The sequence below is a fragment of the Phaethon aethereus genome (genome assembly GCF_964289735.1).
Source record: "Phaethon aethereus genome assembly, chromosome: 1".
Taxonomy (NCBI): Eukaryota; Metazoa; Chordata; class Aves; order Phaethontiformes; family Phaethontidae; genus Phaethon; species Phaethon aethereus.
This window is the reverse complement of record NC_138575.1, coordinates 99,866,461-99,882,953: the sequence shown is the minus strand read 5'-3', so window position 1 is coordinate 99,882,953 and position 16,493 is coordinate 99,866,461. Positions and strand designations below refer to the sequence as shown.

The 16,493-nt window shown below is 40.9% G+C and overlaps 1 protein-coding gene across 1 annotated transcript in view; it reads right to left on the bottom strand.

Moving 5' to 3' along the window:
• TMPRSS7 (transmembrane serine protease 7) overlaps window positions 1-5,094 on the bottom strand; it is a gene marked incomplete at both ends in the record, with an annotated part of 32,850 nt that extends 27,756 nt beyond the window's left edge. The window contains 2 exons of the mRNA XM_081997424.1: window positions 508-700; window positions 5,044-5,094. Of these exons, the coding sequence (XP_081853550.1) occupies window positions 508-700; window positions 5,044-5,094 (244 nt within the window). The remainder of the gene's footprint in view (window positions 1-507; window positions 701-5,043) is intronic.
• Window positions 5,095-16,493: the final 11,399 nt, after the last annotated feature.

The following is a 16,493-nucleotide window of genomic DNA, read 5'->3' as shown; positions in this document are numbered from 1 at the left end:
CTGGAGCATCCCTAAGGAATCTTAGGCAGTATTAGCATCAGGGGTCTAAAGAGGAGAACATAGCTTTTACTGCCCAATTAGACACATCTGTATTTTACTTCCCTTTAATTTTTAATTAATTTCATTTTCTTTCTTTAAATTGTTTTCTTTTTCTATTCCGCATGAGACAGAGGACTTGCCTGACCTTCAGCAGGCCAAGGAACAAAGTGGAAGTCAAAATTTCTGAGGAAAACAGCTCATAGGAAGTGTTACATCTGTGCAATTAGCTAGCACATATAAGAAGTTTTACATAACACTTAAAAAGTCACACTTCCTGAAGCCAGCAACTATGCCTGCTGGTATAGTTACTTGCTAAGCCTTAACATAGACATCCAAAAGTCTTTCAGGTCCCATTTAAATAAGTTCCATGTCTATTTTAGAAACAGCCTTCAGGACAAGTGAGATCCTAAATGAAACTGAAAGGGGGATAGTGATGTATGAAACTGGAATGAGCTTTCAGCAACTCACCAATGAACAGCCACAGTAATGTCCAGGTTACGACTCCTAAAATGAATAGGATGAGGGTAAAGAGAATTATTTTGTTTTGAAAATTCCACAGCAACTTATCTTTTTTCTTCAATTTGTCATGTTTTTTCCTTGCCAGAATCCTCTTTGCCAGCTTGTCTTCTGCAGCTACCATTTGTACTGAGATGTTGGCTACCTAAAATAAGGTGAAATAAAACACAAAATGTGGAACATTTCTAACAGCAATTGACTGACCAACAACTCGAAGATATTCCCACATATAATTGTTACTGCATGCACACAACTGTAATTAACTTGGTAGCAGTTTAAAACTCCAGTCAGAAAGGTCCTTTTCTTCCAGGCGCTTGCAGATATAACACAGTCAGTCCTTATTGCATAAGGATGTAAAAACAAAGTGTACTTTAGGATAACAGCTCACCATGCAACAGCTACCCAGCATTAACTATATGAATGAATGCCAATATCTTTGTGCACACCTCATTAGTGTAGAGTAAATTAGCCTTCCTTAGACTGGAGGGTAGACAACATTGAATTACCTTGCGCTGTCTGCAGCTGAGATTTATACACAGACAAGTCCTGTAGAGCGGCAGCTTTTCAACAGCGCTTGGTAACGTAACCTGACAAAGTGTCTAATGACCCAAATCTTTGCTATGCTTATGCAAGTTTGGTGCAGCAGCAGACACACATTTAGCCATTCATTCCTCCCTTTGTGTGAAGTGGGAGGGAGGGGTTCGCGTGATATTCAAATAGTCAATCCTTGTTCCAATACTATGCCTTGTCATTTTCCTGCTAAGGAACCAGGAGACAGGTATATGCACACCTCCCAGCTCATAGTCAAAATGACACTGCTGTTCCCCCAAAAAATTTTTAAAAAGCTACTTTCTTCTCAGACCAGAACTATCCCAACACTAGTGGGCTCAAATCACTCATTCCTCAGAAAAAAGTCTCCACTTCCTTTCAGGATGAGAAGCAGTGGGTATGGACAGCCTCGTCCTGCATGTCCAGCTTTCTCTGATAAGTTCCCTCCAGTGAACAGGAGGACATAAGACAGGTCTTGCTGGGATTGGACCTAGAGAAGGTCATCACCTGGATATCCATCCCCTTGATTTATCTTGAACTACTGGCCCAGATTTTCTAAACCTAGATTCAAAATATCTCCTGACCATCTTATCTAGGTACAAAAGACTACTATGTGACCGTTTCTGCATTTGCAGGAACAATTTCTACTGCCTGTATCTTCTCTATCTACAGTGTGGTCTGTTCTGGAAAGTCTTTGTACCAGACACTCCCCCAGGCATTTTCCTCTGCAGGAGATAATCAATGCATTTAAGCATACAAATAATGTCTATCAGTTGCTGCAGGCACAGCAAGAACTGCCTGGGGAAATCTCTGTGACTTCATAAAATTCCCTCTTGGATATCTCCTGTGACAATCAAATGCTTTGTTGTTAGATCAGCTAGATCTGGCAAAATTAGACTGGAGGTCTAAGACTGTCTGGTCCAGCTGTCAAATTCCTGGACCACTCAGGACATAAATGACCAAATGCACTGGGTATGAACACGGGCATAGCTGTGATACCCAGCTGAACCAGAATTAGAACTATTAAAAAAACTTGAATTTCCTCCTTATATCACAACTATAATAAGTTACATAACATGGACACATCAATAAGGAACAATCAGGGAAAATATTCCAAAATTATGTTGATGCTAGTGAGAGAGAAGCTCTCAAGAGGCTGCCTTAGGAAGTTGTGGGTTCTCCATGACTGGAGGTGTTGACAAACACCAGTCAGCAATCAGCAGCAAGAGTTTTAGTGCCAAGTCTTCAATAAAGCACAAAATAGACTGAGACAAAAAGACCTGGCTCAGGACCTCATATATACAAAGGTAAAACTGAACTTCACCATCTTAAATAAGGAAAAAGTTCTCTTTTTTTGCCTTTTTGGTCTTAGTCTTTGGAATAGCTTAATTAACTATAAGGCCATTTTCAAAGAGAGTCTCCCCCACCTCACAGCTGATTTTTATGCCATTTGTGGGCTAAGACCCACTCAGAGGTACATGATCTCTCAGCAGTACAAGTCGGGAATCTCTGACAAAGACCAATGATAACTGGTGTATGATGTGCTCAAGGTGCAGACAGCCGCGCTCTGTGCAGGACCCTGTCCCATCACCTATTCGCTTCAGTGCCCACACAGAAATACACCAAAGAGTTCACAACCACACCAGAACAGATGCACGTACAACAACACAGGCGTCGACTTGGGCAGACCTGGCTGTTTCCTATGGCCAACAGGCCATTCTTAGCCTCTGCAGAGCTACAAGGGGTAGGCAGCAAGGAAAAAGGCTGCAACAAGCTGCCAGGCTATTTGCCATCATTTCATTCTTTGAAGCCTCTCAGAAGGTACACTGCAAAAGCATGTGGCCTTTTGTAGACTAAAAGGTGTGGACACAAGACTCATTTTTCATCCCTACTGACTATATTTCACTTGGGGAGGGAGAAGACTATGACAGCCAGGAAGTATTCAGCTAAGAGCTGCACTCTGAGTTAGCGACTTGAGGTGCTAAGTTTAATACAGCGGCTACAAAAACTATGTGCTGATGGAGCTTGACACCCAGCAAATGCCAAGTGTAATTAGTAGCCATTTGCAAAAGCAGTGCTGTGAAATAATCCACAATAAGTGCTTGTTTCCTTCTGCCCAACACTAGTAGAGCCACATCTGAAGTACTGCGTCCAGTTTTGGGCCCATCAGTGTAACAGAGATGTTGATAAACTGGAGTGATTCCAGGGGAGGGCCACCAAGAGATGAGGGGCTGGAGGATAAGATGTACAGAAAAAAGTTGAGAGCCCTGGGGCTGTTTAGCTAAGAGGCAAGAAAGCAAAGTCAGTGTGAGTAAATCTAATTATAGATTTTCCCTATCTAAAGTAGGTTATGGAGAAGACAGAGCTACACTTCTCACTGATGCCCAGTGAAGAGACAGCAACAACAGTCACACATGGCAGCAGCAAAAATTCCAGCTGGAGTGGGGGAGACAATGACAGTGAAGAAAAAAAAAGTAATTTAACCATGAGGGCCATTATCCAAAACGCAGTGGGACAATGCCTTCAGCAAGAGAGCCCTGTGTATCCTCAGAGAGAGCATCAGCAACAACATCATATATAACCTGCCAGTCCCATAGTCAAATACAACAGCCGGCAACCTTTGACTTCAGAGTTGAGGACATTCAAAGATGAGGGAAAAAAAAAAAAGAGTAGAAACTAACAATGAGTAGAGTAATAAGACCTGGTAGTACACTTCAGTTTCCTCAAACAAAAATCGTGAAAACACTGAACTGACAGATTTCAGACTCATATCTTCTATTTAGGTAGTAAACGACCCTTGCTTTGCACGTTGTCAAGGAGGACTTGATTTGCCTGTCTTCTGTGTTTTTTAAAAACCTTATTGAGTACAATACTGTGTAAGGTTGAAAAGCAAACTGCCTATTTGTTTAAAGCTCTGATCTGTCATGTGAAGTTCCCTTATATACTCAGGCGTTCAACGGAACAATTTAGACAGCCCAATGAATGCTCAGGTCTGGCATCTGAAATTTAGGCCACTGTGGATCAACGGGGACAGTTGCTGCTTTCATCAACCTTTCCCCAAGAATACTTTAAGTTTTTCCATGTCGTTCCTTTTTGTAGCTGTAGATCTAACCAGACAGATTTATTCTTAAAAATTAGATACAAAGTTCCTGTCAAGGATCATTAAAGACTGCTCAAGATTGACAACACTGGACTATTAAGTACACACTTGAAACAACTGTCTTCATTGCATCTACCGCAACTCTAACCTTATTTTTTAAAAAATGCACTTCATGAATCAAAGCTTGTGTGGGAAAGTGCTCTGTTAAACAGGATTCATAGGAATATTGAATGCTATGCTCTACATTTTAAATATTTCCCCAAGTTACATTAGTTTACCATAAACACTTTATAGCATGAAAAACAAAGGAAAAGTTAAGCTGTTCTCTCCCCTCAATAAGGATCACAACTCTTTATTCAGCTTTCCTCTCTAGTGCAACTTAGTTCTTGTATTCTAAAATTGGTTTCCAGCTAAGATTGCAATTTGGCTATTGCCATATACTAAATTATTTAATTACTTCTTTGTCATGAGTTAGCGCTCCTGCAATAATCTCCATCTGTATCTTCTCAGGGAAAAACAAAACATTTCACCTACTTTAATGTTGCCTTTCTTGCCTAGAAATTGATTCCTTTTTGGAAAAATGTGCTTCCATGACACCAGTGTAAGGTTTTCATATTGTCAGACTGACATCACTACTATTTCACTTGTCTGAAAATACTTGTTACTAGCAAATCTGAAGATATACAAACATATGTCAACATTTTCAGATTGAGTTATAAGACAGAAAGTTATAACAAATTGACTGGGATGTTAAGTTTAATACTTGACAATTAGATCATAAGAGATCTAGTAGTGTCAAGAAATATATGAAATCAAGAATGCTTAAGTCACATACTTACATTTAGTTCATCTTCAGGCTTAGCTGCTGGGTGATCATTTTTATCATCCATTCCAACAGAATTTGTGTTATTGCTTGTCCCAGCTGAAAGAGCACCTTGCACCTTTTCCCAGGCACCACTCCTACTTCTGAAGCTGAAGACAGCTAACAGCAACGTCCAGGACCAAGGGAGGCATCAATTTACTTTGACGAGTTTCCAGTTGTAATCTCATCTGCCCTGTTGCTCTTTTGTGAATATTAGAAGGATGCTATCAAGTAACTTTAGATATCAAAGTCGGTCTAAGTAAATAGACTTTTCATAGTCTTTTTAAGCTGAAACAGACTCCAACTTGTTAAAACAAAGTCACAGTGCTAAAATCTATGTATCATTACAATTTCACAAAATTAGTTGCCATAAACAAGAAAAGTGGCAAGTAAAATGTGAATATGAGAGCAAAATAATGCACCTAAAAGAAGGAAAACAAATTTAAGCACCCTGAGTAAGAGTGCTGCAAATAGCAGATAACCATTGCAAACCAAGAAGAGCATTTTGGCTCTCTTCTAGAATTTTGTAACGTGCCTTTTGAACACTCAAATTTGGTTGTTTTCTTTGTAACTGAGAAATAAGCTGTTCCAGGCAACATATTTTGTATTGTTAGAATAGATCATGCTTCAAACTGAGAATCCTTTTTGTAATCAGATGCAGGAAGTCACTTGTACAATGACAGTTCCATCCTATTTTCTTTGATAATTAAATATTTATAGAGGATGTAAAACAGTACTTTCCTCAATGGATGCTAACTATAGAGCTCTTTTTACTTTTAAGTGATTAACAATCTCAATGCCTTCCTTAGGTCAACTTCAGAAATGGCACTGGAGAAATGCCAACTTTTTATTATAATACACACATTCTATTAATTTATCTTTGAAGATAAAAATGATAAAACTTAGACTAACAATCATAAAAACTTCAGCAACACAGTAGTGTAGAGGTATAGAATAGAAAAGGTGTAGCCAGACCACATAACAAGTGAGGTCCAGGCATGATGTAGGCTCATCCATGTAACCAGCAATAGACATCTTGAACTACAAGGCAAGAAATCCTACAGTTAGATAATATATTTGTAAAATAAAATATTTCTTGTCTGTGCTTTAGTCTTCTGCTTATGCCCTGAAGCACAATATTTATGTCTTCAGTCATTGTTTGTTATTTATTCTAGACCTGCAACATATTTTACCTGTATGAAGAGATACTTCAAGCTCTGGGTGTTATTAATGCTTTAGTTGCATAGGAAAAATTTATTCCATATTACTATATATAATTCCTCCAATAAACTCCCACTTTTTTTTATTATTAATTTTTTGGGGACTACTGTGGTCTCTTGAAGTGTTTATGTAATTCCCCCAAGTCTTCCACTATCCTGTGCGCAGGGAGTTACTATGATACAAATGGTATTTCAGAAGCTGGTCCATAGATTAAAAGAGCATTGTACATAAAAATACTTTTCCTTTGCCAGTATCAAAGTATTTTGTGTGTTTATTCAATAAGTCCTTTATGCTCTGAGGAAGTACAGTTATCATCCCCAGATTTCACTTCTTCAGGCATTTAACTTCACATATTTTCTCCTGAGATGATAAAAATAACCATGGTGTTTGTTACTGAAGCAGCAACATGAGTCAATGAAAAGATATAGTATTAAATGTATGCTTTAAACCTGATAAGAAAATTATATACCATTTTCTCTAGATTACACAGAGAGGCTGAGGTGGAAGCTATTTCCACCCCTTCAGCAGCCGAGGGAACTGGGGTTGTTCAGTCTGGACAAGAGGAGGCTGAGGGGAGACCCTATCGCTCTCTACAGCTACCTGAAAGGGTGTTGTGGCGAGGCGGGTCTTGGTCTCTTCTCCCAAGTAACCAGCAACAGGACGAGAGGAAATGGCCTCAAGTTGCGCCAGGGGAGGTTTAGATTGGATATTAGGAAAAATTTCTTCACCGAGAAAGCGGTCAGTCGTTGGAACAGCCTGCCCAGGGAGGTGGTGGAGTCACCATTTCTGGAAGTGTTCAAAAAACGTGTGGATGTGGCGCTCCAGGACATGGTTTAGGGGACATGGTGGCGCTGGATTAATGGTTGGCCTTGATGATCTTGAAAGTCTTTTCCAACCTTGGCGATTCTGTGATATGGTCCACTTGTATGAAATAAGTAAATGAAACAAAAAATAAAATGAGGGAGGAGAAGGTCCTCCAGGTGGCAGAACAGCTAGCCATGCTGCAGCCTGTGCTGGAGACCCTGCTGGAACAGATCGATATTCCTGAAGGACTGCAGCCCATGGAAAGCCCATGCTGGAGCAGAGGAAAAGAGTGAGAAAGAAAGAACAGGGAGAAACCACTGTCTACTGACCATAAGCCCCCATCTCCACCACGCTACTCAGGGTTCTGGGGATGGTGGGGACGGGCAAGTAGGGGAGTCCTGAGTGAAGAAATGAAGGTGAGCTTGGGAAAGCGGGGAGGAACAGTGTTGTTTCAATGTTTGCCTTTTTGTTTCCCACTACCCAAGTTAGTAGTTACATTTTTATTTTAATTGGCAATAAATTAAGTCAGTTTTCCCTGAGCTCAGTCTGTTTTGTGTGCAATGGCAATTGCCAAGTAACCTTTCTATCTTTATCTCAACCCATTAATTTTTTGTCCTTCCTGTTTTCTCCCCCCATCCTGCTGAGGAGGGGAGGGAGGGACGGGGCAGCTGGGTGGCAGTTTGGTTGATAGCCACAGCTAACCTACAACAGTGTTGCAGTACCTGGTTTTTACTTCCCCCCACCTCTTCCTTTTCAAACACAAAATTAAGGTTTGAGGTTTATTCAAGATAAGTGCATTCAAGATAAGTGCATTCTGTTTCCAAGTAAAGCTAAGAATAAAGAGCTTGGCAAACTGAAGTAAGGCATGAAACACATTAGAAATAAAATCATCTTATGAAAGAGAACACTGCTGTGTCCTTCGGTTTTTTTTTTTATATAAGGAAACTGCAATTAATGAAATCTGAAGATTAAAAAAAAAAATCCAAAGCCAGTGCAAACTATAGGCTTATTCTCAGGTTCCCCTGATCGATACCAGTGACTCCAGGTCAGCTTGAAGAGTTAACACAAGCCAGTTATTCAACTTCTGAGCTCTGTGGAGAAATGTGCTTTCACATAGGTCCATCAGAAAGGACCATTGGCTTTGAGCCATTACTTGGTATGCATGAACTGGTATTAAGCACCTCGATTTTATCTCTTGCAAGTAATGCATATCAAAACATGCCTCATCTCTTTCTGACCCAAATTGACATAATACCTACATTGATTATTTTCAGAAGCATCCTATTTTCTTGCCCTTCTCATAGCTTCCAGACCAGTCCACCTCCTTAGGCTTTCCTACCGACCAAAGCTTCCTTTACGATCACTTCAGAGGCAATCTTTCTTGCTCTTTTAACCAACAGGAGCCCAGAACCAGCTTGCCAGCATCAGCCCACTAAGATATCAGGGTACTCTAGAGAGTTACGAACCTCAGCATGTCATTTCATTCCCTAAACTGAACATCAAAAGTGACAGTTTGCTTGTATTTCAGGACCTTCTTTTGCTAAGCAACAATGTCTAACAAGATGTACAAAAATGTGTGAGGAAGAAGAGTCCATACACAAAGTTAATTCTACTAAAACCTGGTTTTGATACCTAGCAGAATTCTCTCGCATATGGCTTGTATCAGTTTTTCCTTAATCTAAACTCAGGCAAAACACAGTTCTTAACATGTCTGTGAAAACTAAACAAGGGTTTAAATGATGATTTATGATAACATTTGAGAAGGCATTCATAAAGCTTCCTAAGTCAATCAATTTTCAGAGCTGACGCTAACACTGTACAAATCGCACATTTTGTCCCTTGAATAATTTCTTCAAATTACAGCCACGATTACTTCCAAGAGAAGAACAAAAGCTTTTGGCTGCCCTTCCTGACAACACAGCTGAATTTGTAATTCAGCTTCAGTCTGAACCTAGAAAAGGTCAAATATCTATACCTTCAATAAGCACATGCTAATAATAACTGGTGTGATATTAACAGTCTGCAGAGATCTGCATACACACATTTTGGGTACATCTCTTCCATCACAGCAGACAGAACCAGTACAGAATAGATGTTTCTTTAAGTTGAAATTGTGAGCAAGTTGAAATAAGGCTTTTACCAAAGTATGGAAGTGGGTGGCATTTGATTTCCAAATTATTAATAATTGGCTACTAACTTATCTTTTAGTATCAACTTTGAACCTCTTTCTCCTCCCCCACTGAACGAACACCACGCTGCTTGCCTTCGAGACCTTTAGCATCTGGAGATGCAGCTTCAAATCACAGCGCTCATATTTATTTTTTCTTCTCCTGGAGCTCTTACTTAATTTCTGATTCCTGACAATGCTCGACTATGCAGAGGCCTTCAGTGTAACAAAATAGTTTCCAGCAGACAAAAATATCTTGGAAATTACAGGCAATCGAGCTGTCTTCAAAGATCCAGACACAACTGCCATTGACAGAGCGCATCATCTGAAACCAAGCACTGACTGCCTTGCATAGTGGCCTCCCTGAGCACTAAGAGCTATTTTGCCTCTCCTAAGCGGACTGATAACAGCTTCATTATTTGTATCCCCATCATTTAAATTAAAACAAAAAGGCTAAGTGAGCCCATCTTTTGGCCACAGCATCCATTTGTCAGTCTGTGGCATTTTAAGGACAGACAAGCACTGCTATTCCATCAGTTAATGGTCTCGCATCACTTGCCTCTTGTTGGGGCCACTAGCTAATTTTACTCTTAATTTCTTTCTTGCTTATATGAAACTGGACAGCTATGTGCGGCAGGGAGCAAGGCAAGTAATACTGTCACAGCACGCATGAATCATACTCCTAGATGAAATATAACTTGTTAGGAGAATCACAGTGCTAGGAAATCTGCTGCATTTCAAATAAAATAATAATAAATAATAATATATTATATTGTATATAATATATTATATATAAAATAAAAAATAATAATAAAAAAATAGAGTTTCCACAATAACGAGGTTAACCAAGTTGAGCTAGCACTGAAGCCAACGATAACACCCTCTTACAGAGGAGAAGTCACGGCAGCACTTCAGCCAAGCAAAAGCAATGTTTCTAGCTTTTCAGGTGATGAGATGTGCTGATGTGCAAAACACCCATCTATCAGAGTGCTCAGTCACGTGTGCTTGGGTAGGTCAGGCCTGAGCAGGGTTTGAAAAGCCAAGTCAAAGCACTTACTGGTGAATGTGTCTGTGCTCCTCCCTGCAAGTCACACCTCAGCTGGTGACCTGGTCCTTAACTGGTGCCCTGTTGAAAGTGAAGATGACATTTATAAGGTCCTTGAGGCTTCAGCTTATAAGCAGTGCTGTCCAAAAGCTTTAGTCCATAAGGCTAGGACTCCCAGAAGTTCTAATGATTAATGGATACCCCATCCTCTATCATCAAACCCTATGTGCCAGGTGGAAGGCAAACAGGAAAACATCTCTCTTCCCACACTTTTATAGCAGTCAGTTGCCATAACAGCTGCCCAGCTGAAACAAAGCTACTCTTTAGTGCAAATGGAGCAAAGATATCTCACTCATCTACACAGGTCTGCAGTGTCTCCCTCAGGAAACACTGTGCCCAAGGCCTCCACAAGCCTCATGCCAGCCTAGCCCCTGCGTTAGCCACAAAGAAATTTCCCTATAAAATGTTAATGTAATGTACTTGTCCTGCCTTTCCACAGTGGCATTTTCCTTGGAATTAGGCAAAGAATACCTTTGATACTCTGGAATAAAAAACAGCGCTGGAAGTTTAACTCCTTGTCTTTCCTCCTCTGTCTTTGAACAACTTACACATGTCCTGTCCCTTCCCTTCAGTCTTGACCTCTCATTTCATTTCTATTTCTCCAATAATCTTCAAAATAGAAGAACAGAACAAAAAAGCCTGAAAGACACCTGGAACTTTTTCTGGCTTCATTACTTCCACCTAAAAGACTTCAGCAGGGCATTCAGCCCACCTGTGCCACTTTTATCCCTGCTCTATCAGGTCTGAGAGTCCTGTGATGTTGTCATCCAGGCAGTGACAGACTAGAGCGAGCACATACAACTTCAAACTGTTAAGGAACAGAACAGATTTTTTTTTCATTTTTGTTTCTAAAGCAAGTAACTTGAATTAACTTACTATTAAACAGTTAGATTATTTGCACTTCCCAGTGTTAAACAAGCTGTTTCATTCAGTCTGGTGAATTTGGGAGTTCAGTTCCCTTCAGTTCAAGGGGCAGCTTGACATTCAACCCCCTAGAAGTGACTGACACTGCTGTTGTTATCCCTCACCCACCTTACCTTACTTATTTTGGTAAGTAGAGCACCCAAAAGACCTACAGAGGTTAATTCAAGAACTGAAAAAACATACTTGACATGGAGGAACACCAGGAAGTTAGTCCAGTTAATCTGACAAGGAAAAGTTTAAACAAAAGTATTTTTTTAGTGTTTGAATTACATAGCTCTGTTACTGGCAGGCTCCTCACAAAGACAAAGAAAACTTTAAGTGCTGGCAGAGGCAGGGCAATGCAACTAGATAACTTACAAAGAAAATCTGGTGTTCAGAATAAAAAACACGCACAAGCACAGGCAAGCCAGTTGAGATGAACCACTAGCGAGGGCTGTTAACCATGAATACAACTGACGAAGGATTGCACTGACTCCTGTTCACCAAACTGCATGTTCCCCTGTTCAAGATTTTTTTCAGAGATGCTCCTGATGTTCTTGCTAGGTCATGGCAGTCTCCTCTGACCTAGACATCTCTGAGTACTTGCAGGCAATTGCTCTATCTCAACTGCAGGGACGCTAATCTTCGTTAGGGGTTGATCACTAGCTTGAATATTGGCTCATGCCCTTGGGATGAGTGCAGTGAAATAACAGGCAGAAGTTAAGAGGATCTGGGCTGATGGAAACAAAAATTAAAGTCTAAATATAAAACTTGTTACTGCGATCCACATAAGCTGTTTGTTTCTCCTATCTGCTTCTAGGTTCTGCACTACAGAGATTGCTGTTTGTATGTTGGTTAGAGCAGAAGGACTTGAAAGGGTTGGATATGGTCGTGATCTGCATACGGTAGTGTCCTTACGCATTCACTGTCACATAATGAAACTGCAAGAACTGAAGAGCTATTAACAGGAGAGAGCTACAGCCCTGTCCGCTCCATTTAAGGTATCATCACAAAGCCCCGGCTAAAAAAAAATAAATGTTACCATAGTTTAACTACAGCTGAGGGGGTTTTGTTTTGGTTTTACCTTTTGTGTCTGCTGCATGGAAGTTCCTCAGAGAGAAGCACCCTCTCTAGCCCTTGGGTCTCCATACAATCTCAACTCGGAGCTTGTGAACCTTCCTCCAGCACCTTCATGTTATCCAGGTCTATCAGTCAACATCTCACAGCAACACCACTTAAGCCAGCTCTGTGGACAAAAGCTTTGTCTGAGATTTAAATATTGTATTTTTCCCAGAAGCTGGCCCTACTCCGTATTCTTTCAAGCAGGTTCAACTCTCCCAATGTTAGAAGCCAATCACCTCACAAAAGATAAAACGAAGCTAATCAAGACCATTGGGGAAAATCAGTCTGATCAGCAATTTGCCAAACTGTGGGAGCCACCTGAGATTTGTTTAAGGATCAGTACTTGAGGATCAGGAGGATATCACAGCAAACAAAAGCTGATCACAGACATACAAGTACGGTGCCTAGTAAAGATAACTGTCCACATAAGCTGCACTTGCCTACCGCAGTGAAATTTCAGTATCCTTTGTTGTCTGGAAAGCACGGGATAAGATCCCTGCAATAAATCCTTTGTGTACAGTAATGTCAGAATCTGCCAAGACTCTGTGCTTCCTCGATGTAACAGAGCAGAGCTGAACATCTGTGTGCCTTGACCTTCAGACACAGAGAGCTTCCTATATCCACTTTCATGTTGGCCGGTCATCTTTCTACCTTTTGCCTGTCCAGACTTGCAGTAGATTTATTTTAACAGGAGAGATGGATTCCTCATGGCCTTTTACCAAGTCAAAAGGAGGGGAGAGCTAATTTAAGATCATCCAAGATGCTGGCAGAGCCACCTCCCTAAGAGTTTTTACTGCCATGGCCACATAACAATACAAACGAAACAAAAAATGCCTACATGCTTACATGGACAGCCTGGATCCCTCCTCACATAGCTTAGGATCTTGTGCAGCCTCATGATGTCTTGGCTCTCAATCTTGGAAGAGACATGCAGGGCTGTCAATTATTTCTCCTCCAAAACCATTACCAGGAGGCAGCTGTAAGGGCCCTGCTACCGTTACACACCTATGCTGAACCCATCATACTGTTGGATCCTGTTCAAGACACCAAATTTCTGAACTTGTCTGGGCCTGATAATTTCTCAAACTTTTCACTAGTCATATTTTAAAGAATAGATTTAGACCCCAATATCCCCAAGTATCTGGGGGGGTGGGGGGGGCACAACGGGACACACAGACACTGTATACACAACATGATTCCTATGGTTTAAATTGGTTATAGAAATTGTATTTTTCAATAAGTCTTCATAATACATTGCATTTTCAGTGCAGCCCTCCTCCTGAGGATTTTAAAGGAGACTCAGACACCACAATAAGTCTCAGAAGTGCTTTGCATTTGCAAAGAATCTTGAGGGAGGAAACATGGTTCATTCTATAAAATGCCAAACAAATGGCAATAGCCACAGTTTTTATTGCAAAAGACAAAGTGTAGTGACAAGTGTCCAGCTCATAAGTAATATTCCATAAAGGGGTATTTTTGGAGTTAATTTTCCTCACTCCAAGGAGCAAAACAGTTTAAAAAAAAAAATCCTGTTCTTTTGGAGGTCCTGGTTTCCTTTTGATGGATAGACACTCATCCATCTCGGAATAAGAAGACTTCAGCAGGCACGCCGTCTTTTGTTTCTTCAGACCAGTAGGTCCCGCCGGACAAGGGAACAACTTATGCCAGTGCAGCAGCTTTGCCTGCGCAGAGGTGAGGCTCTGGAGAGAGCATGTGCGTTTTGATGTGCATTCAGTCTTATTTTTAGACAGCCAAGTAAACAAGCAGATGCCAGTTCTCTTTAAGCAAGGTACATTACCGGTCTCTGCTATGAACAACTTCCCACTAATGTGAATAAAGGTCCGCCCTTCCCTTGTTCCCAGCCAAGATGACAGGACCTTCACCTTCACTCGCTACGTATAGGTTTTAAATTAGCAGTATTAACCAAGAATATGCAAGCATTGACCAAAGGGAAAACTAAAATTCGAGACCCTTGGTGACCTGCGGTGACAGAAGGAGTGGTATTGATGACATTAAGTCTGACTGGTTTATGTTTCCATTTGTAGAGGTCATTCATCTCCTCCTCCTCCCAAATGAGGGGGATCCTCCTTTTTCTAATGGAGCAGCTGGTTCGCCTCCTAGGGATCCCTTCCACTTTAGTCTTCCCCGCCCCCCCCAAACACCTTTTATTCTGTCCATCTTTCCCTTTATTTCATGGGTTATTTCAAACTGTTCGTCTAGCTATTCTTTTAATTAATTTACTTTCCAATTTGCTTGTTTTCCTAAAGACCCACCACATGTATAAAACAGGCAAGTCAGCAGCAGGTAGGAAGTGTCTGCTTTCAGTTTTTCTTTTCTATCAGAACTTACTTCCCCACCCCAATCCCTCTTTTCAGGTTCAAACAAAGGAGTCCAGAAATCAAAGAGATACCTTTGTTTTCTCTGCCCGCTTCGGGGTGTTGCGTGCATCATCCCCCACTTACGCCAGCCACGGCCACTGCATTTCAGTCCCTTGCAGACTTCGCTGACCACGGAGTGCTCTGTTTGGGGCTCGCATCTCACCACCATGACATTGCAAGCGAACAAAGAAATCCAGCTGTTGCTATCCTCCATTTTCCAATTCTGATACTCTAAAAATATCACTGCAAGGAAAGCTTTTGACGGTTAAAGCACACTAACTGTTCTCAGCTGGCCTTGATCATGCATGTTATACCTACAGAAGAGATTAAATTAACAATGTCATTTTAAGAAGATTGTCCTAAACAGAAAGCGAAATTGCTCCTTTTATTTCAAGATGATTATGAAGATGATAACATTTCTCTGAAATTCGTTGCCTTCAAAGCTAAAGATTCACTCTAGATGAACGCTAAGGCTTATGATTCATCCCGTTCTAGCTAGTACACAGCCTCTTAAAGAAAGCAGCGTTCAGAACTGAAACCTCCTTCCTCCATACCTCCCGCTTTTGTAAGAGGCAGCGTTTATACTTAGTTGAAGGGCATGAGCATCATCGCTCCTTCAGTTAAGTGCTCCCTGGGCCCATTTATCTCCAGCTAATAATCCAATTTGCCTGGATGTGCTCGACTCCAGTGGGAGCACAATTCACAGAGCAACTGCAGAAGGTAGTTCTTAAGGGACTCATCATATTACACTGAGACAGACATTTTAAATACAGAACATACTCTGCCAAAGCGAGGCTCACTCATGCAGCCTGCTTCAGTGACACTGCAGTATTGTGGCTTGCTTTTATTTCACAACTCCCACTTCAAAAGCAAACAGCACAAGAACTGTTTAATCACTCATGGATTCATTTTACAGAAGAGAGAGGCTGCCGAGTCTGGCAGTAAACAATAATTTTCCTTTTGATCCTCATCCTACACCTAGTATATAAAAAGAAAGAGAAAGAGACAGAGAAGTAATAGGAAAAAAGAAAAATAATCAATCGCTACAAATGCACTACATTTTTTTTCTCTACTTACTTTGACTCAACTGGTTACAGATGTTTCACATCCAGAAAGCACAGAAACCTACCACAGCAATCACCTTCCCATAATACTTCTCTTTGTATTCTCTCTTGAAAGGTTATGGCAACAGCTTGACTTATTAACACACAAAAAAAATAAAATCATATCTGTTCCAGCCATTGCATTTGGCACCTTATAAAACAGCTTGGAGTACGGTAATGCTTCTGGGGGAAGGATTCACATAATTAAACATTTCACAGCAGGAAAAGAAAATAACTTTTGTTTTTAAGCAAGACCTCCAGGACTAAGTAAATCTCTTACAAAACACACACTAGGATTTCAGTGGGTCTCTTTCTGCAAACTGAGCACAAATGCTTTTAACTACACTAAGAAATCCTAAGTAGATCTCCAATACAAACAGTAGAGAGCTAAGCAGAGCACCCAGGAGTCTGAAAAATAGTTCCCAGGACTCAGGAACTGCAGGTTCCTTCCTTAAGACTCACTCCACTGACCTTCACCGTGGCTCCCAAGCGAGCCAGCTGTCCTCTGCCCCAGCAGCTCCTGCAAGGACCACGTGTGCTCAGGAGACAGATGCCTTCATACAGCCACACTCCTACACAGTTCATTTTCAGATGTGGCCACATCGCCCCGGTTAATAACAGCTC